Source organism: Cavia porcellus, unplaced genomic scaffold, assembly GCF_034190915.1.
Source record: "Cavia porcellus strain 051 isolate PalLab524CR breed Dunkin Hartley unplaced genomic scaffold, mCavPor4.1 scaffold_29, whole genome shotgun sequence".
Classification (NCBI taxonomy): domain Eukaryota; kingdom Metazoa; phylum Chordata; class Mammalia; order Rodentia; family Caviidae; genus Cavia; species Cavia porcellus.
Genome location: NW_026947512.1, coordinates 19,887,045 through 19,908,734, shown reverse-complemented (window position 1 = coordinate 19,908,734; position 21,690 = coordinate 19,887,045). Strand labels below are relative to the sequence as shown.

General features: G+C 38.2%; 1 protein-coding gene across 4 annotated transcripts in view; it reads left to right on the top strand.

Annotated features, from left to right (window-relative positions):
- Mdm4 (MDM4 regulator of p53) overlaps window positions 1-21,690 on the top strand; it is a 49,957-nt gene that overhangs the window by 4,084 nt on the left and 24,183 nt on the right. For all 4 annotated transcript variants that reach the window (XR_010044499.1, XM_013157967.3, XM_023567243.2 and 1 more), the window contains exons 2-3: window positions 14,582-14,694; window positions 20,197-20,271. Coding sequence is in view for 3 of the 4 variants with exons in the window: in XM_013157967.3 (XP_013013421.2) it covers window positions 14,617-14,694; window positions 20,197-20,271 (153 nt within the window). In the remaining variant the exon portion in view is untranslated. The remainder of the gene's footprint in view (window positions 1-14,581; window positions 14,695-20,196; window positions 20,272-21,690) is intronic.

Below are 21,690 nucleotides of genomic sequence, written 5' to 3'. Positions count from 1 at the left end.
CCCTACAACCATCCTCCTGCCTCAGTCTCCTGAGTGCTGAGATGACTTTCTATGTCGCTGTGTCCAGCTCAGTTTTTTATATGCAAGACGGGTCTTACAGATTGTCTACCCTGGACTGCAATTTTCTAACCTCTTGCTTCAACTTTCCAGAGTGCTGGGATTACAAGCTGATATCACCAGGCCAGATCCTTTTGAGAGCAAGCAAGCAAAGAACACTTCAGAAAGGATTTACGTCATCTTTCAAAAGCAGGCGAATTCTTTTGAACGTTTTTCTGCTAATCTAGGATTTAATGTGAGCAGAAAGAGACACATTTCCAGGAAGCCAAGTCTGTTAGTGATAACAGTTCTTTTAATGTAATGTGACTGGGATATTTTCCAAGACTACTAGCTTTTTTTCAAGATATAATGCATACAAATAGGGCTGAGGATATAGCTCAGTGGCATCAGCACCTGCCTGGCAAATGTGAGGATGTGAGTTTGATCCTTGGCACAAAAACAAAACAAAATAATATGTACAAATAGAATTTTTATGTGATTTTAGGTTTACTGTATGGCATTCAGGTAATTAAACCTATTGAAACCAATATTTTTTCCTTTCCTTTTTTTTTTTTTTTAAATGTAGTAGAGACTGAGTCCAGGGCCTCACACATGTAGACAGATGTTCTGCTGAGGAACTTACAACCTCAACCTTTTAAATTTTGTCTTTTTTTTTTTTTTAAGAGCAGAATATATTTATTGAGAGAAAGAAAGCTTTTGTCTGAGAGAGAGAGAGAGACAATCCCAAGCCGGTTGCCAGGGGCTGTCTTTTATGTCCATGAGTTCGTGTTCTCTAAAACTGAAGAATGAATTTTAGGAACAACGGAGATTAGGAGCAGAATGTATTTATTGAGAGATAGAAAGCTCCTGTCTGAGAGAGACAGAAGAGGTCCTGAGCAAGTTGCCCTTTATTTGTCTTTTTTGAGACAGGGTCTCTTGCGGATCAGGCTGGCCATGGGCTCACTTTGTAGCCCAGGTTGGTCTTAAAAGATCCTCCTGCCTCAGCTTCCTGAGTGCTGGGATTACAAGAGTGTGCAAACCTGGCCTTTTAAAAATTTTTAAAAGTTTTTAGACAGGGTCTCTGTAGCATTCAGGTTGGCCTCTAGTTTGTGATCCTTTTTGCTTTAGATTCCTGCATAGCTGGGATCACAGCTGTGCATGACTGTACCTGGCTTTTTTTCTATCTCTGATGATATGTCATTTTTCCTTTAAATTAATCAGTATTTTGGGGCTGGGAATTTAGCTCAGCGGCATAAGCACCTGCCTTGCAAGCAGGTGGTTGTGAGTTCGATCCCCGGTACTGATAAAAATGAAAAAGACAAAAAAAAAAAAAATTAGTATTTTTTATCTTTAGATAAAAAAGATTTTTTGTTTCATTTATTTTTTTTGAGGCATGGTCTTGTTTTGTAGTGTAGGCTGGCCTCAAATTTACTACATAGCCTAGGTTGGCCTTGAAATTGGTGGTAATCTACCAGCCTCAGCCTCTTGGTGTGTGCTACCACATGCAGCTTGAAATAATAGTTTTTGATTTGGGGAATTAAACATGCAAATGGAGAGAAGAGATGGTTTTAAGTTGTTTAGAAGTTAAAACCTACAAAATTTGGTGATGGATGTGACAGAGAAAATGGGAGAAACCAGGATGACTCCTAACCTTTTCAGTTAAGCAACTAAAATGTAAGTATTAACTAGCAACATAGTAGCAGAGGGCATGCTTGTAGCTTGGACAGTTATTTGAATTAAAGCTCTGTTTTCTTCTATTCCTGTTACATTCAAAAGGAATACTCTAATTGTTTAGTAGTTTATATGTAGGCAGTTGGCACAGCCTAAGATACTGTCAGGTGAAAGAAAACAGCATATGTTAAAAAAAAATAGCATATATATCTAGGTAAGGGCTAATTTAAGTCATTGAGCTAGTTAAGCTTAGAAATGAATACCCATGAAGGTTTATATACCAAGTGGAAAAGAGACAAAATCTTACTTTGAATTCAAAACCTGGTAGCTGGCTTCATTTTAACATATATTCTTGATCAGTATCTTTGTTCATTCTTTCTAGTATTCTCCCTTTTTAAAATCTTTCCACTCCTATCTCATCCCTCTCCTTCATCCTAGCAATCAAAATTAATCTCCCCTGCCCAGACTATCCTTGGACTTTAAATCCTCTCCCTGTCATGGCATAACTTTTACCACCAGTTGTTAATGAAAGAAACCCTTATGGTGGCTCTTTAGAGCTGCCAATAGTCCAATTCCTGTTTCTAGGAAGAAGCTGCATTAGTGCGACCTCTGGCCTCCCTTCCCTGGAGGAACTGTAAAGGGAAATTACTGTGAGAAAACAGATGTGTTATGCGGGAAGGTTTGAATTGGTGGGAGGAGAGGACGGGCCAGTAAGCAAGTCCAGCTGTGAGAGAATAGAACCACAGGGGATGGGAACTGTTGGATCCTGCTCTTGTTCCTCCCTGTTTCCTTACCTTGGAGCTTCTCTTCCTGCACCTCCTGTGTACAATCTTATTCTAGCTCCTCCTAAATGTAAATGAGGTCTTACAGAAACCCATTTCTGGGCGGAGCTAAGAAAAAATTAAAGTCAAGTAATTCCTTTTCTTCCTCTTCCCCCTCTTCTCTTTTGCCTTCTCCCTCCTCCTCCACTTCCTCTTCCCCTCCTCTTCCTCCTCTTCTTCCCTTTCCACCTCCTCTGCCTCTTCTTCCTCCTTCCTACTCTTTTTACTCTTCTTTCTTCTCTTCATTTCTTTTCCCAGGGGTATAGGCAGTGAAGTCCTAATTTGGTCATTGTATGGATGAGGACTTGGGTGGTCTAGGGCTCCTACTCCAGTGCCATTTCCTTCCTCCAGTTCACTGGGGTTGATGTGCATTGAATTTCCACAGTGCACTTTGTCAGTGTAGCTGATCTCTACCAGGAAATAATAAAGACAGCTGAAGAGCAGAGATACTTTAAGAAAAAATATGTAGGCTTTTTTGGAACAGAAATAGTAGAACAGATGGATTAAGAGATAAAGTTAGACCAATAATCATCCCAAAAGAAATGAGAGTAGATATTAAGAACTTGAAACAAGATAAGCAGGGGTTGAGAGAAACAAATATTAGGCATTAAAAAGTATAATAGTTGGGTAAAAAAAAATCAAAGATGAGTTACCTACAGAATGAATATAACAGAGAAATAAAAATCTTCCAGAATAAGGGAGAAAAATACAGTACAAAAGAAACCATAAGAGATAAGGATAGTAGAGGTAGAGGAACTCTACATGTAAAGGAGGAAGTTCTTGAAGCAATAATAGTGTAGTTTTTTTTTAGAATAAAAAAAAAGCCTTTAGATTGAAAGATTTAGAGTGCTAAAGGTGATCTAAGTCAGGAGTACTAACATGGTATAGTGAAGACAATTAGAGCAAAAGAAAATTCATGGAGGTGCAGAACAGATCATATACAAGGGAACAAAGCTGAATTGACATCAGTTTTTTTTTTTTAATTGACATCAGTTTTTGGCAGCATCACCCAAGAAGACAAATATGTTTCACAATATTGAAGGGCATTCTAGAATTAGAATTTTCAGTGAAGGTAAGTACATATTGAAAAGAAGCATAAAAAAGTAGAACGAATTAGAATGCAAGAAACAGACTTTATTGTACTAATTACATTAAAAGGATTAAACTCATCAGTGAAAGGATAAAAATTGACACATCTTTTAAATACTCAAGGTCCATATACCTGTGTTTTACAAAGGCTGTACTAAAAGTTTCTGAGGATGTGCAAAGATTGGCAGTACCAGATTGGGAAAAGACAGACCTAGAAATACTAATCAAAAGAAAAGTTTGCATAATCATACTGATAGAAAAAAAGATAAACTTTAAGACAGAATGTCTTAATTGGGGCCAGGGATTTAGCTCAGTGACATGAGTCCCCACCTTACAAGCCCAAGGTTGTGAGTTCAATCCCTGGTACCAAAAAAAAAAAGTCTTAATTGAATTGGAAAGTTATTACTTTATGAAAGTCACTGCATAATGGCAGTCCGGCAAGAAAATACAATTTAAACTATTATGTCTGTGACTAAAAATCCTTACAGTGGATGAAGCAAAATTGATAGAACCATGTTGACTAAGGAGTCAAATTCAGAATCATAGTTGGAGATTCCATTGCACCTCCTATTTGTAGATCAGGCTGACACACTAGTAAAGTTATATGAGCTTTTTACCAACAGTTTAACCTGATGAGTAGTTTGCAAACATTAGTTACAGAGTTGATACCACCAGCCATGTTGAAAGCTTTAACGATTCCAGAGGTGTGTTTCATGTGGTGATGGATCCCCTTCTACTGCAGTTGGATCAGAAGTTCATTACAGAAAAAAGAAAAATGCCGTGTGCATAAGCATAGTTATATAACTCATAAGGAACTACTATAAAAGTTTTAAATGAACTGAATCAAAAAACAGTTCTGAGACATGTATTGTGGCACAAGCTTGTATTCTTAGATACTGGGGAGGCTGAGAGAAAGGCCCACTTGAGCCCATGAGTTGGAGACCAATCTGGGCAACAATGAGACTTCCATATTAAAACAAAACAAAAACTTTGAAATGAATAGCTTGTAACCTTAAATATTCAGAGAAGGAATGAGTAACTTAAATCAGGAAATCAGAGTAAATTGAGAAAGGTGATAAAAAGAGAAGGAGAAGGTGATAAAAAGAGTAAGTGCATATTGGAAAGGAACAGTAAAAATATAAGGTAAAAAGTTGTTTTTTTTTTTTTTTTTTTGGTCTTTTTTTTTTTTTCGTTTTTGTTTTTATCGGTACCAGGGATCGAACTCACGACTGCCTGCTTGCAAGGCAGGCGCTTATGCCGCTGAGCTAAATCCCCAGCCCCTAAAAAGTTGTTTTTTTAAAGAGGAAAAGTGGACAGCCTTTAACAAGATTGGTTTTAAAAAAGTGAATTATGAATGCAAAGGAAGATGCATTTGTACACTAAATAATGGAAGATAAAAACTCGATTAACCATCACAAAGCAGTGATTTAAAATCTTCCCACAGAAAATACTGGGTTATAAATTTTTATGATTACAAGGGGTTTTTTGGTACTTGAGATTGAATCCAGGGCTTTCATACTGAGCCACATCCCTAGCCATTTTTAAAATTTTTATTTTGAGATGGTCTTACGAAATTGTTCAGGCTGGGCTTAAATCTGCAACTCTTCTGCCCCAAACTTTCCAGAGAGCTAGGGTTGCAGGTATATATCACCAAGCCTGGCATGGGTTATACATTTTACAAGTGAAGGCTTTTTAATCCTTTGAAGACCAGGAATCTTTGTTTTGTAGAATTTTTAAAAAGACAGGAAAATAAGGACTACTTGTAATACTGACATCCATACTAGACCCCAGGTGACAGTGGCAACTTAAGAGACTCTTTGTATTAATGCAGATTTTACAAAACAAAATACTAGCAAATTCAAGACAGTGTAAAACCAGGATAGTACAGAGCTGAGTGTGATGGCACACTTGTGTAGTCAGTCCTAGCTGTTTGGGGGGCAGTTAAGGACAGCTGGGGAAACTTCCTGAAACCCTGTCTCAATAAGAATGAAAAAGGTTGGGGGTGTAGCTTAGTACTCCCTGGTTCAATTGCCAATAATGCCAGGACAAGAATAGAGGTAGTATTTAAAAATCAAGCTGAGCTTATCTTAGATGTACAGGGATTTAATATTAGGAAATCCATAGATGGAATTTAGATATCACATAAATAGACAAAAAGACAATACCTCAAGCCAGGAGCAGTGGTGCAAACTATACCAATACTAAAGCTGGATGGGAGGGGCACTTGAACTCGGGAGCTTGTCAACTAGCTTGGTCAGCATAGGGAAACCCTCTTTCTCACAAAAGAGAAAGATAATAGCTGCAAGAAAGGCATTTTATGATTTAAATTTTTTTATATTTAATTTTTAAACTGATACGTAATTGTACCACGTGATAGTTTGAATGTACACAGCATATTTAAAAATCAAATCACTCAAACATTTATAATCTCTGGTGAAACATTAAGGTTTCTTAGGTTTTTTTCTTTTTTTTCAGATTTATTGTGCTAGGGAGCCAGGCATGCTAGCACATACCTGTAATTCCAGCACTCCGGAGGCTGAGGCAGGAGGATTGCTGAGTTTGAGGCCAGTCTGGGCTATGTAGTAAGTTCAAGGTCAACCTGACTTAGAATAGTGAGACCCTGTCTCAAAAGTTTTTTTTTTTCCTTTTTCTTGTGCTAGGGATGGAACCCAGGACCTTTCACATGCTTGGCAAGTGTTACATTGCAGAGCTGTGTCCCCATTCCCTAACTTTTTTTTTTTTTTTTTTTTTTTATTGGTACCAGGGATCGAACTCACAACTGCACACTTGCAAGGCAGGAGTTTATGCCGCTGAGCTAAATCCTCAGCCCCCCTAACTTCTTGAAGTATGCAGCAAAAGTGTTTTGTAATTTACTTTTCATAATGTATTCTTAGGGGAGAAGAGGAAGAACCATTCAAGACTAATGAATAACTGTGAAAAATAGAGGAAACAGTGTTAGAGAGGTGTGCTTAGTACTCAGCGTGCCTGGGGTTCTAACCTAGCAGGAAGGGAAGGGAGGGATGGAGAGCAATCATTCTGTTTAAAGTCAGAGACAGAGATGCTTGATGTGTCCATTCAACCCAGTGTGGATTGTTCTAAGCACTAATAATAAGCAAGAGATCAGAGAGACATGAGAGTTGCAAAGGAATGGAGCACTTGTCCCAGCTGCTCTTGGGAGGTGAAGAAACAGAGAACTGCACATTCTGGGCCAGCTGGGGCAAGTGCAAGGCCAATGTGAGCAGTACAGACCCAGTCTTGAACTGGAAAAGGAGTGAATTTTCACTATTCATATATGGTAACATCATTTAATACAGAGAATCTTGAAAGATTACAAATTAGAAATAATTACTTGAGTTTACTGAGATCACTGGATATAAGATCAGTGAAATTTCATTTGTTGTCTTTTGTATCTGCCAAACCAGAACTTGAACTTTTAGAAACAATATGCATAATGCTAAGCCTTTAAAGGGAAAATTATAAAAATTTATTAGGCGATAATAAATGTCCTTAATAAAGGAGCATGTATGTGAATTAGCAGTACATTGTAATTTCATTCAAGATCTTAACCAGGGATAGTTCTGAAACATAACAGTAAAATTTGTATGGAACAGTTAAGGGGCTAAGGATAACAAGTCCTTTGTAAAAAGGAATAGGAGCCCGGGATTTAGCTCAGTGGCTTAATCGCCTGCCTGGCAAGTGTGAGGTCGTGAGTTCGATCCCCGGTACCAAAAAAAAAAAAAAGGAATAGGAAAAGAACAACTTGTTCTACCAGATAGCCAGACTTCTTAGAGGATATAGTGTCCACAGTTGCATTAATATAGAACAGAGAAGTGAAGCCCTGATGTATGTGTGGAAAATCTGATGCGTGTCAGAGGTGACTGCTAGTCAGTAAAGAAAGCATATTCAATAAATTGCCCAGGTGGTTATTCTTTTTTTTGGTCTTTTTCGTTTTTACCGGTACCGGGGATCGAACTCATGACTGCCTGCTTGCAAGGCAGGCGCTTATGCCGCTGAGCTAAATCCCCAGCCCCCCAGGTGGTTATTCTTATGAAAATAAAATAGGAAATAAGGGGAGGAAAAAACCCTCCAAACTAAAGGATTTAAATAGCCTAAAAGTTTAAGAATCCCCCCCCCACCCCCGTACAGGGAATTGCAACTCACAACCGCTCGCTTGCAAGGCAGGTGCTTATGCCACTGAGCTAAATCCCCAGCCTCAAGTTTAAGAATCTTAGTAGATCCTTCTCATCTTGTTGTAATGGAATGCTGCATAGATAAATATAAAACCTTGGGAAGTAAGTGATTACTTGTAATATTAATAGCATTATTCATAATAGTAAAAGCCTAGAAACATGTGTTTCACATGCGATACAATACAGAAGTCAGAATGAGTAAACAATGAACTAAATCATGAAAACAAGTGAAGCCAGAAACAGGGTGTGAATATGAGGTATTGAGGGCAGGCAAATTGCTAGAGATAGGCTGGTGATCTAGGTGCTGGAGAAGAGACAAACGAATTATTGTAATGGGTAAAGAATTTCAATTAGGCTAGTGAAAGAGTTCTGGATATAGATAACTGGTGATGGTTATATAGTATTGGGAATATACTTAATGACACTGAATTGTATCTTTAAAAAGTGTCAGAATGGTGAGTTTTGTTATAAACAGTTTACCATTATGAAAAGAAAATTTAAATGAGTTAAAGTGACAGAATTAGTGAAACAGTAACCACAACTTACATATAACATTACTGCCTCTTTTTTTTTTTTTTTGGTGAAACAGCCACTAAAAAGTATGTACCTTTCAGGAATCCATTTTGATTTAGTAAAGTGTGTAAGAAAGAAACCAAAGAAATAAAAGCTTAAGATAATTGTTACAGAGACGCAGGGGAATGGGATAGGGATAGTACCATTAAATGTAGGTCATAGTCAGTTCCTACTTTGTGGGTACTTACTAAGTTATTAGAGATAATGGAGTAAAAACGTGCTGTTGTAAGTCTAGTGTGGTAGTAGCACAGGCCTGTAATCGTGAGGATCTCATGTTTGAACTTAGCTTGGGTAATGTAGCAACATAGACCCTGTCTCAAATAAGGGCTCAGGTGTAGCTCAGTGTGAAGGCCTGGGTTCAGTCCTAGTATCACCCCCCCCCCAACAAAAAGGCCTTCTGTGTGTGAACAGTGACGTTACGTACAGAATAAAGGGTAAAAGTTTTATTTTTTTAAATTTTTAATTTTTTTGAGGCAGAGTCTTGCTGTGGGTGTAGTTCAGGGTGTCTTGAGCTCACTGTGTAGTCCAGGCTGGCCTCAGCTTCCAGGTGCTGGGATCACAGGCATGTACCTACCACCTTACCTGGTGCTACTTCTGTTTTTTTTTCACATGTAATAGAAAAATATTGCTAAGGGGTACCTGTGTATAGTAAATTCAAGTCTTTGCTATTTGTTTTGATTATTCAATACTAAGTCATCCCCTAGTTAGTTAGTTTATTTATTTTTTTTGTCTTTTTCGTTTTTATCAGTACCAGGGATCGAACTCACGACTGCCTGCTTGCAAGGCAGATGCTTATGCCGCTGAGCTAAATCCCCAGCCCCTTGTTTTGTTTTTTTGAGAGAGGGTCTTGCTATGTAATTTGCTATGTTGCCCAGACTCGCTTTAAACTGTTGGCCATCCTCCTGCCTCAGCCTTCTAAGTGCTTCAGCTACGACACCTGGCAGCATCCCCAAAGTTTAGGGAGTTGAAACAATCATTTTATTTCTTAGGGTTCTCTTGTTGTCAGGCTGAGTTGGACACTCCTGAGTGGTTGGTCTGTCAAGTACCTGCAGTTTTAGGTGGCATCAGATCAGGCTGGAAGATGTGTGGTTCTTTGAAGGGCATGGCTGCAAGTCCTGGTTCAGGTATGACTGGGCCTTTCCGTCTCCATGTAGCCTGTCTTTGTGGTCTCCAATAAGGTAGCTAGATTTCAGGGATCTTTGAAAGCCTCAAAGCTCATGCCTGTAATGCTACTACTCAGGAGGCTGAGGCAGGAGAATTACCTAGAGTTTGAGACCAACCTGGGTTACATAAGTTAGTTGAAGACTATCCTGAACTACATAGTGAAACCCTGTTTTAAAAAATATATATAGGGGCTGGGGATTTAGCTCAGCGGCATAAGTGCCTGCCTTGCGAGGAGGCGGTCATGAGTTCGATCCCTGGTACCAATAAAAAGGAAAAAAGACCAAAAAAAAAAAAAAAAAAAAAATATATATATATATATATATATGTGTGTGTGTGTGTGTGTGTGTGTGTATGTATATATATGTGTATGTATGTATATATATATGTGTGTGTGTATATATATATGTATGTATGTGTATATATATATGAAAGTTATAAATCGGACTGGGGATATAACTCAGTGGCACAGGTTCCTGTGTGGCAAGCACAGGGTCTTGAGTTGATTCTCAATACCAAAAAAGAAAAAAAAAAGTTAAAAATAGTAAATGAAGGCACCAAAAAAATAAAGCTACTGGACTGGAATTGGTGCACTGTCTGTCACTTAGTGTGTCCCACTGATGAACTCAAGTTGCAGGCCAGTGAGATGATGTGGTTCATTAGGGGCCATTTTTGAAAACCATCCAGACCATTAATAATATTTCACTGTTTTCTCTCCCCTTTGTGTTAGTATATGCTTGTGATATATAGCAAATAGTGTGCGCTTAGCCTGGAGATAAGGCATACATAATGCATCTTGATCCTTTTTACTTCTATTTGCCCTTATTACTTTTGATGCTACTATCCAGCATTTTGTTGTGCCATGTTGCCCTAAAGTTGCCAGCTTTAGGTGCTAGGAGTATATACATTATATATGTATAACATGTACACACAAACAGATGTGTATTTCTGTGGTGCTGTAGCATGAACCCAGGGCCTTGTGCATGTTAATATAACTGGCCCTGCAAAAGGAAACTTGGATAGATTGTTCTTTTCTTTAGGGACAGTTTACTTCTCCTAACATCCTCAGGCCTGTATTATAATCCCAAATATTGTGTACTGTCATCCAAGTATTATAATCCCTTTTGTAGTCTTCCTCACAATCCAAAAATTTATATTTACTGTCCCATTGAGACTTTGTTGGAATCCCAGCAAGTTAATTTCAATCTACCATCTCCAATGCAACCCACAGCGAAAGTAAAGACACTAAGATATATTCCCAGTTAAGGCAGCCAAGGGGTCCTGAGTCCAGTCCCCATGAGGATGCGTGGACAAAGGCCCTGTTTCTAGGCCTCTCCCAGAATTTATCTTGTGAAGGAGGATTGCTCAGGGATGAGTGACAGTGAGATGGCAGGAATTATGTGAGTAACTTAAGCTGGCTAGCCAGGTAGGGAGAAAAGCATCTCTGCAAAATGCAGAGATAAATATGCAGAAGGGTCAATTTGCATAATCCAATTAAGGTAGGAACAGAATTGTTTTAGGAGGCTGTTGCTTTGGTTTCTGATCTGCAAACTCTTGTGTCCTGTAGAGTCATAGCTTCTTTACTTTGAGGCTCCTACCCAGTTGACATTTCCTGGAGCTATTAGCTCTAACATCCTGATGTGCTCATATCTTTACAGAGAGCACTATGCAGGAAATAGGAGACTGTAGGCTTTAGAGATTACATACCAGTACTTCAGCTAGCCTTATTTGCAATGCTTAGAGCCAATTGAAGAGAGAAGGAAATACCATAGCCAGCTCTATATATCAATATAAGGAAATAAGTCTCCAAATAATCAAAGTTGCAGTCTTTGTTTTGCATTCAAGGGGAGACGCTGGAGTTGTCTTCCACACATAGAGCATAAACAGCCACTCTGACCCATCTGCCAGACTCTTAAGTGGATGGAGTCTGCCTGCTTGCACGGAGGTCAAGTCAGTTTCACTCCCTTAGGCAAGAGGGGGCGGTGTTCCCTGGGGGAAGGAATGGAGCAAGCCTGGACAAGTCTAGGGTTTCATTCTGTTCTCTTCAGACTATTTTGTGCTATGAAGACTGTAACACATCTGTACGTGTAAGATGGCGTTTTGAGGCAAATAAGTTTCTCCAACTCCTCAGAGAATAAATTCTCAGAGAATTTGGAGAATAAATCCTTTTTCCTTTGTACTAAGATAAATACTTGGTTGGTCCGGTCAATAGCAAGCAAACAAACCTGAGTATGAAATTTAAATGATCTGTTACACCAACACTGGCATTTTTTGATGAAGAGGGAGATAAAAAACCTCAACCTACTTTGCACTTTTTTTCCTTTTTTTTTTTTAACATAGTAATTCAAAATGTGTAGTGTATTGTTTGGTAAGGATGATGAAAAAGCAAGAAAGGTGATAGGAAATACTGAGATTTGGGACTTGCATTTTTAAAAGTAGATGGTCACACCTGAGCATGTGACTGTAATCTTAGCACTCTGGGAGGCTAAGACTGGAGGAGTCCAAGTTTGAGTTCAGCCTGAGCAATTTAGCCTTTCTAAAACCCAATCTCAAAGTTACAAAAAAAAAAAAAAAAGAAAGAAAAGAAAAAAAAAAACAAAAAAGTTACTGAACCCTTGGAATCTCCAAAGTGCTGCCTTTTGTATGCTAATGGTTATTTTGACTGGCAGCCCCTAGGCAGTTGGGAGGGGAGGGGCCTGCTTGCCAGGAAATTCAGGGCGGAATTAGTGAATTAGTGGTGGTGTTTGTAGCCCCAACCTCCACACTGTGTGTGTGTGTGTGGGGGGGTGTTGGGAAGGGATGGGACCTGATAAGTTGATCGAATGCCAGTCAGGCCTGCTGAATGAATGTCCCGGAGCTTTGTCCCCAGCATGATTTGCCCACAAAGAGCTTGGAAACTTCACACCAAGGAGAAGCTTTTCATCTGGTGTGCATTGTTATTCTGTAGTAAACTATAAACATGTTTCCCTAGGTTCTCTTGAGTCTAGTGGATTCATCAAACCTGAGTAGGTCCAGAATTTATGACTAATTAGTCCAAAAGCACAGCCATTGCTGTTGGAAGTGGAGGAGAGTCTTGAGAAAGCCAGAACCTGTGGGATCAGGTGCTGTCTCCAGGTACAATTATAATACACCCAGGCCTAGTGGTGCACAGCTGTAATCCCAGCACTCAGGAGGCTGAGGCAAGAGGATCACCATGAGTTTGAGGCCATCCTGGTCTCTATGTAGTTCAGTGCCAGCCTGAACTGCTCCATAGCAAGACCCTGTGTCCAAAAAAAATCAACTCATGTCCCCTGCAGAATTGGTTTCTCATACTTCTAGGTGATCATAGATGGAAGTTTTCTGTGTTGATTATTGGGTAAGATTTTTGGAGAAACTGAGTTTGTTTTTATGTTCTCTGAGATCTGCTGAGTGTTATTGGCATACTCCTGTAATCTCAGTTATTTAGGAGGGTGAGGCAGGAAGGTCTCAAATTTGAGGCTAGATGGTTGAGACAACTAAGCACTAAGCAAGACCCTTGCCTCCAGAAAGAAAGAAAGGGGAGGAGAAGGCAGGCAGGCCAATGACAGTGATTGGTTAGCATAGGGGCCTGAGCTAATTTACAAGAGAGGAAAAAAAAGATGTGCAGTAATAGTGGAAGTAGTGAAAAGTGGTTATATTTTGGATGTCTTCTGGATTTTGGATGTCTTCTGGAAGGTAAAATTTAAGAATTTATTTATAGACTGGAATGTAAGATGTGTTAATGATTGATGGCTTCAGTGTTACTGACTTGAGCAGCTAGGATGGAGTTGCTGTTCACAGACTGGTAGACTACAGGACTGGTAGGTTTAAGAACTAGATTAATTTTTGTACAGTTTGAAATGCCATTTAAACGTCAGTTTTAACAGGGTATGTGGGTGTACCTCCTAACCATAGCACTCTGGTGGCTGAGACAGGAGGACCTCTGATTTTGAGGGGAGCTTGGTGTACAAAATGGTCAGCGTCAACTGCATAGTGGGACCCTATCTCAAAACAAAAAGTAAACAAAAACCACTCTAAAGCTGTGCTTAGATCTGTTCGACTTCCTGTTTTGTAGCAAGGGAAACTGATGAGGTACAGAGGAATTTATATACTTCGTTGTAGCTAAGTCTCACAAGAGTAAGGGATCTTGTTAGCTTCAGTGTGTGTGTTTTTCTAGGCGCCCATCACCCTTCCCCAGATGTGGTTTAAGTCACATTTTCATGACCGGTAGTTGAATTTCACCTGTTTCTTAGAAAAAGGCTTAAAGACAAACTCAAGTTACTTGAAAATTTTATTTTCCTTCTGTTTATGTGTTTTAGGAAAAAAAATAGTGAAAACATTTGAGCTTTATTTCAGTTCATGCTGTGTCTTTTCCCTAATGATACATGTCTGTCTTGGATTAATGCCATTTTGTAGGCCTCTGGTAGCCTTGTTTTTTAGATTTGTTACTTTGAAAAGCCACATGAACTGGTATTGGAAAATGCACTTTTCTGCAGTGCTCTGTAGAGACAAGTTCCAACAAGTTGCCCCGCAGAGGTTTTCCTTAAGTGCTTATGGAGACTGTCCTCATTTTTAGAATTCCGCTGGTCTTTGCAGAGGTGCTCTTGAGCGCCACCCAAAGGAGGAGATAACTGATACTATCTGATTAGTAGCCCCTGGGAAATAGTAAGATGTAAATGAGACTTTCAGCTGGAACAGTTTACTCATTCACATCAGTGTGAGGTTGGAGCATGCCCAGACCTGTTGCTGTTTCAGGTTTCACCTGAGGAAGGAGTAGATGGTTCTTACTTAATTTAAGCCGTGTAGGATTTTTTGCCATTTTTTCTTCAGAGTGATCAAAGGTACGGAGAATTTCAGCATGGGTGTAGAGTCCGTGATGCATGTGTCACAGGGTTTTTGTTTTTGCTTTTTTTTCTCTTTGCTGGCTTTGTTTGTAAATGTTAAAAGACAGTTGTCTATTTAGAAGTGATTTTATGTGTGTGTGTGTGTGTGTGTGTGTATATATATATATATATATATATGTATGTATTGTTTTTCTTTTAGTTTTATCACCAGACTGAAGTGTCTTCACTGCCAAAATGACATCATATTCCTCCTCTGCCCAGTGTTCGACATCTGAGAGTGCTTGCAGGATCTCTTCAGAGCGAATCAATCAGGTAGATCATTAGTGGTCATTCTTGTTTTTCTTTATAAGTTTTTAAGAAATTGAATTGAGGCATGTAACTGAAATCATTGACTAGAACTTACATAGATTAGAAGTAGTTATTTTTAAAAATATTACAGTTGCGAAATGGTTAAACAGCAGTGCTCATAAATTTGAATTGCTTTTTGAGAAAATATATGGAGATTGTAGATTGCTCAAAATGATAATTCGGAAAATTGACAGTGTTTTAGGTTAGATGTGGGTAGCAGAAAGTTTGGGGCCAGGTTATGTGAATTTATTTTCTGTCTTTTTCATTTTGTTGTACGTTATTTTCTATTTTTTTTCCGGTACCAGGGATTGAACTCACGATTGCCGGCTTGTAAGGCAAGTGCTTATGCCCCTGAGCTAAATCCCCAGCCGTATGACATTATTTTCTTAAAAATCAGTCTTTAAAAATTGAATATATAAATTCACATGATGGTGAGTCCCTGTAATCCTAGCACTCTGAAAGGGTGAGGCAAGAAGAGTGAGTTTGAGCTCTCCCTGGGTGATTTAACAAGACCCTGCCTCAACATTTTATGTCATCTTATTTTTTATTTTTGAGTGTTTGAGGTGTGGTCTTGCTATGTAGTTCAGGCTGACCTTGAACTCACTGTGTAGTCCAGGCTGTCCTCAAACTTGTGGTGATCCTTCTGCTTCATGCTGGGAATGTAGATATATGCAGCCACACTGGGCTTCTGTCTAAGAATTCTAAAAAGAGCAGGGAATATAGCTCAGTGCCACAGGTCAGGGGTGGGTTGAGGACTTTGTATAAAACCAAATCCCAGATTTTAAAGATTTAAATGTAAAAACAAGATACATACTATTTTGTATTGTACTATATATATGGAACACTTATAAACTTTAGAATGAAGGAGACTGAAGATATGGAAAAAAAGTTTGACCATATAAAATTCAAAAACCAAAATTGTACATTATGGACACATGGCATTGCCAGCATAGAAGAGTGCAGCAATCCTAAGCTAACCCTGGCTGGATTGTGAGTCTGGGTTACGGTGGCAGCCATGGTCTCTCCTGGACTCCTGAGGATATCTGGATGGACACTCATCTTAGGTGTTCAGAAATGGTGGGAGCTGCCAGCCAGGTTTGTATTGCGTGTAGTGAGCTGTGTGGGATTACTAGAATTCCAGCCCATCTGCCTTCTGGGTGCTAAGATCTAAGAGGACGGGCTCCAGACTGTGGTACAGTATTTGTACCTCTTTGCTTGCCTCAGTCATAACAGGACAGTGGAGATCCTGAAAATTACAAGGTCATTCAAATTTGCTGGTGTTTTGTGGTTGTAGAGTCTAATTCTACATTACTCCTTCATAGATTTACTGATGGATTTATTCTCCTGGAATATATAGGATGATGTGTAAACTTCCCAAGAATTGTATCTAAGGCTCATTAGCTTGCCTCGTCTTTTATGTTAGACATGGGCTTAAACTTTAAGGTCCCATTCCTTAAGTTTTTCTGAAGAGGAAAAGTTTCCCAGATAAGAGAATTTTTATTGTTCAGAAATATAGCATAATTTTTCTAGACCTTTCTGATGTACAGAATGTTTAACTATAGTTGTATGTAGGGTTATGCAAGGACACATTCGAGTCCCACGTCCTTTTCTTGTCTCACACAAAGAACTGTCTCTTCATTCTTTGCTGCCATTGCTAGCTTGTTGTTGAAACTGACATTTCTTTCCTTGTTCAATGCTCCAGTGCCTTTGGCCACCACAGCAAACTTTGGATAGCATTTTATGTACACTTGGAGAATTTATGGCCGTCCCATTTTTTATCCTTAGTGAAAGTAAAAGATTTCTTGCATTTTGTTTTCCTGTTGCACTTACCATTTTCTTTTTTTGGTTGTTGTTTGTTGCATTTTGTTTTTGTTTTGAGGCACAGTCTCATTACATAGTTCCCGTTAGCTTTGAACTCATTGTGTAGTCCAGGTTGACCTTGAACTCATAGTGATCCTCTTACATCAGCCTCCAGAGGGCTGGAATTAAAGGTGTGCACCACCGTGCCTGGTTTGTGTCACTATTAATTTCCTGTTTTGGTTGGCTTTATATCAAAATTTAAAGTATGTTTATCCAGACTATAAGCTTACAAGTCTGAATTAACAGGAACCAGAGAAGTGCTACTACAGAGTACTCGGTCTTTTTTCCACTCTTCTTTTTTTTCTTTGGTAGTGATACTAGGGAATAAACCCAAGGCCTAGTCGCTGGACTATCTATCCACAGCACTTTGTAGAATTTTGTATTTTGAGACAAGGTGGATTTGAATTCAGGATCCTCTTGCCTCAGCCTCTTTGACTGCTGGGATTATAGTTGTGCACCATTTCACCTGGTTTTCCTTCTCATTCTTATCTTGTCTCTCCTTTTTATATCCCAGTTGGAATATTAGAGAATATTCTGATAGTGTCAGCCTTAAGAATGGTGTTATTGGGGCTGGGGATTTAGCTCAGCGGCATAAGCGCCTGCCTTGCAAGCAGGCAGTCGTGAGTTTGATCCCTGGTACTGATAAAAAGGAAAAAGACAAAAAAAAAAAAAGAATGTTGTTATTAACCAGATCCAGTTACTCCACTTTTGTTCTATATTCCAGGTTCAAAACACAAAAAATTATATGCACAAAAATAGTGTAAGAATTACATTTATTTATTTGTTTGTTTTTGTCTTGTTGAGACAGGGTTTCACTGTGAAGTTAGGATGGCCTTGAATTTACTTGGTAGCCCAAGTTGGCCTCAGACTCTTCAGTCTCAGCCCTCCCGAGTGCTGGGTTACAGGCGTGTGCCACCAATGCCGGGCTAAGAACTACTTTTAGTAGCTGGAATTTGAACCACTTTAAAGTTTAGGGCAGGAGTCAGCAACCTTTCTGTATGGGGCCAGAAAGGAAATTTTTTAGGCTTTGCAAGCTGTACTGTGTCTGTATAACTTCTCAACACTGTTTGTAGCATGAAAACAGTCATAGGCAATGTGTAAATAAGTGGGCATGGCTATGTTCCAACAAATATGGGACAGGCTGTAGTTTGCCATCCTCTAGTCTAGGTAAGCAGTTAATAACAATATATATATGACTGGTACATTTTGTACTCATTCTTCACCTGCCTACCTGTTTAATGACTGTGAAGAATTGTGACCCTCTGCTCTAAGCTTAGGACACAGGAATGTGAGTGGTAGTACAGCTTTATGGTAGCTTCTTCTATGGTATAGAACTACTGATTTTTGCTGATCATACTCTTCATATATATAGTTTTATGGTCTGTTATATTTTACAGTACTTCATGTAAGAGTTACACAAATAAAAGCATTCATCAAGTTGGAGATTACCTTGACCATTTCTTTGTTCTGACTGTTGTAATATGCATACTAAATACAATTCTTCAGTTAGTGACCAGTTCAGCAATAATCTAGTCACCAGACTGGAGCTTGGTTGTTTAATGAGGAATGTCTGTATTCTGAGAAACATGAGGAAATTTAAAAATGCAAGATACAAAGGTATCACATTGAGATATTTGTAAATAAATGGATACAACTTGAGATCATACTCATAAGCGAAATAAATGAAACTCATTTGTTATAAATACTGTATAGTCTCCCTGGTATAAGAAGTGTTGAGTACATAACATTTTATGGTAATCATGATTCCCCATTACATTGCTTTGAAGCCTTATAACGTTTTCATTCATTAGTTGGGATGGTTTTGTCCTGATTTGTTTGATTTTATTATCTGTGATGGTATTAACAGCTATTTTGAAGAAAACAAGATGTTATAATAGCCAGTGTTGATTTAATATCATCTTGCTTTGAAATTCTACCATGCTTTTGTTCTTCTATTTCCATTGGTTCTATCATATTGTATCTTACTGGATTTTATTATGTATGATAGTATAATCAAATTTTCTATGGAAAATGAGATAATATAGTAGCCATTGTTTGTTTTCTGTTATTTGGTTCTGAATGCCCTGTAATACTTTCATTCTCTTGAATGGTTTATACTATTCTGTTATGTTTGATACTATTGTATATGAAGTTATGCTCAACTATTTCAAAGAGAGACATTATGGTAGCTACTGTTAATTATGGGTTGTCTTGTGAGATATTGTGTTGCTTATATTCTGATCTGCTTTGTTATGTCCTCTTTTGTCTTAATTTCTTTAAAATAAAAAAATTTTAAAAAACAAAGGTATGGGGGCTGGGGATTTAGCTCAGCGGCACAAGCGCCTGCCTTGCAAGCAGGCAGTCGTGAGTTCGATCCCCGGTACCGATAAAAAGACAAAGACAAAACAAAACAAAAAAACAGGTATATGAATGAGTGCCAATAATATATCAAGTATATAATAAATATGATGAAATAATTCAGATTAGTAACTGGTTATAGGGTGGGGCAATAAATGGATCCCCCCGTTTTCTGTTTTGGTTTTTCTTGACTTGTAGTACTTTTTTAATATAAATGTCTGAAAATAGAATAAAAGCACCACAAGTCATATGGCTAAAAATTCCACAGACTGCACAATCAGAGTCAATATATAGCAAGGATATATATATATATATATATATATATATATATATATATATATATATATAAAACCACATTTTGTTTATCCGTTCACTGATGGGGACATTTTGGTTGCATCTATCTTTTGGGCTGTTTAGGAATAATGCTGCTATAAACATTGCTGTACCAGGGGCTGGGGATTTAGCTCAGCGGCATAAGCGCCTGCTTTGCAAGCAGGCAGTCGTGAGTTCGATCCCCGGTACAGATAAAAAAGACAAACAAAATAAAAAAACATTGCTGTACCGATATGTAGTTTAGTCCTCACTTTCGGTTTTTTTCATATACAGCTTTGAGTGTTATATCGTGTTCACTTTATGAGAACTACCAAACTGTTTTTCACATCATTTTACATTTCCACCAGGAGTGTGCAAAGGTTCCAGTTTTTCTTCATCCTCATTCAAAACTTACTTTCTTTTTCTTTTCGTTTCCTTCCTTCCATCCTCCTTCTGTCCTTCTGTTTCAGTTTTTAGACTGAATCTAAGGCCTTTACACTGAGCTACATTTCCAGTCCTTTTTATTTTTAATTTTGAGACAGGACTTCACTAAGTCACTAAGTTGCCCAGACTGGGCTCAAACTTTAGCTCCTTCTATCTTAGCCTCTCAGAGTGCTGGAATTATAGATAGGTATGTGCCACCAATCCCAGGCAACACTTACTTTCTTTAAAAAAACAAAATGTAGCCATCCTTGTAAGTATGTCTGCTGTTACTATAAATGTGATTTATTAGAAAGCAGCAAGTAATCTGATCATCCTTAGTTATAGTACACATAATCTGATCATCAGTGGTATACATTGGAAAATTGTGCATTATCAACTGATTTATTTCCTAGGATTTTTAAAAACGATTTAAGGAAATTTTCTTTGTTCCTTAAGGCTTTAGAAACAAATCGAATTGTAAAGTAAACAGATTATTTTCTACCTTTCTGTCAGGTACGACCAAAACTTCCGCTTTTGAAGATATTGCAGGCAGCAGGTGCACAAGGTGAAATGTTCACCGTTAAAGAGGTAAGACATCAAAGAAATTCTCAGTTTTAAGAACAGTTGAGAAGTAGAATTGAAAGAATACTTAGTTCTAAAATCAGTTCTATAGCTATGGTTTTATGGGGCAACCTCACTCTGTTTTGAAGACCATCATGCTAAATTGAACTTCATATTTCTTTTAGACTTCCTTTTGAGTGTCGTATAAGATTAACCGTGAATTCATTTATCTCAGAGTTAAACCATGTGCAGTTTAAAAGGGACACCGATTTACAAGATACTCAGCCAGGCCAGAATTTGATACGGTGGTATTTCATTATAAATATGTCAAATACTATTCTGAACACTGTAAGTTATTTTAAATTCTTATGCATTTAAATAGCTTATTTAGCTTCTGAAGTTTTTTCTTTCGTTCGTTCTTTTTTTTTAATCCATTCCTTAAGTAGAAAAGATCCAATATTAAAATGTTAATTTTTGGGAACCCTTTGCATTTAGTGGGGTGGATAGTGAGTCCTTCATGAACAGAGGAAACAGAATTACCAAGTTTCTTTTTTCTATTAAATGAAAAGCTCCATACCTAATGGTACTGCTATATTTCCAAAGCATTATGCCTCTCAAGAAGGTAAATCTGGAGGCATTTTTTTTTCTTTTTAAAAAATACCCACACCTGTCTCTTTTTTTTGAGATACTAGAGATGGAACCCAGGGGTTTGTGTGTGGTAGGCACGTGCTATACTGCTGAACGATATCCTCAGTGCCCCACTCTCCTTTTTATAGTAAGTAGCTACATTTATTGAAGATCATGGGATGGTAGAGGAAATGAGAAGGGTGAAGGGGGAAAGGGGACTTCAGCCTGAAAGGAGGGAAAGAAGGGCCAGCCTCCTACTTGTCAAGTATATTATTTTGGACTGTATCTCTAAAATTCTAATGCTGTACATAAGACTTTTTTTTTTTTGGTCTTTTTTGTTTTTATCGGTACCAGGGATCGAACTCACAACTGCCTGCTTGCAAGGCAGGCGCTTATGCTGCTGAGCTAAATCCCCAGCCCCTGTACATAAGACTTACATCAACTGTTATTAAAGTATGGATTTAAACTACTCTTAAAGTTGTTAGAATGAATTGTGACAATCCTTTCATTTGCAGAGTAGAATTTTATCTATGCTTACAGGGCGAGTAGGTTTTTATTTTTAGAATTCTAAAAGAATTTCTTGATATTTAAAAAAAATATGGTTATCTACATTGAAGCAGTATGATACAATGAAATAGTATTATATACAAATTTAGACTAGTATTTTAGAAGATTCTATTTTAAATACTTGGAGCTGACTTATTTTTTTCTGGAAGTTGGATGGCAACAAAGAATTTCCTCCTGTTTCTTCAAGGTTGTGCTTTTTTTTCCATCTTAGTTTTCCTAGCTGATCAGATCTGAGAGCTGGGCTAAGTCATG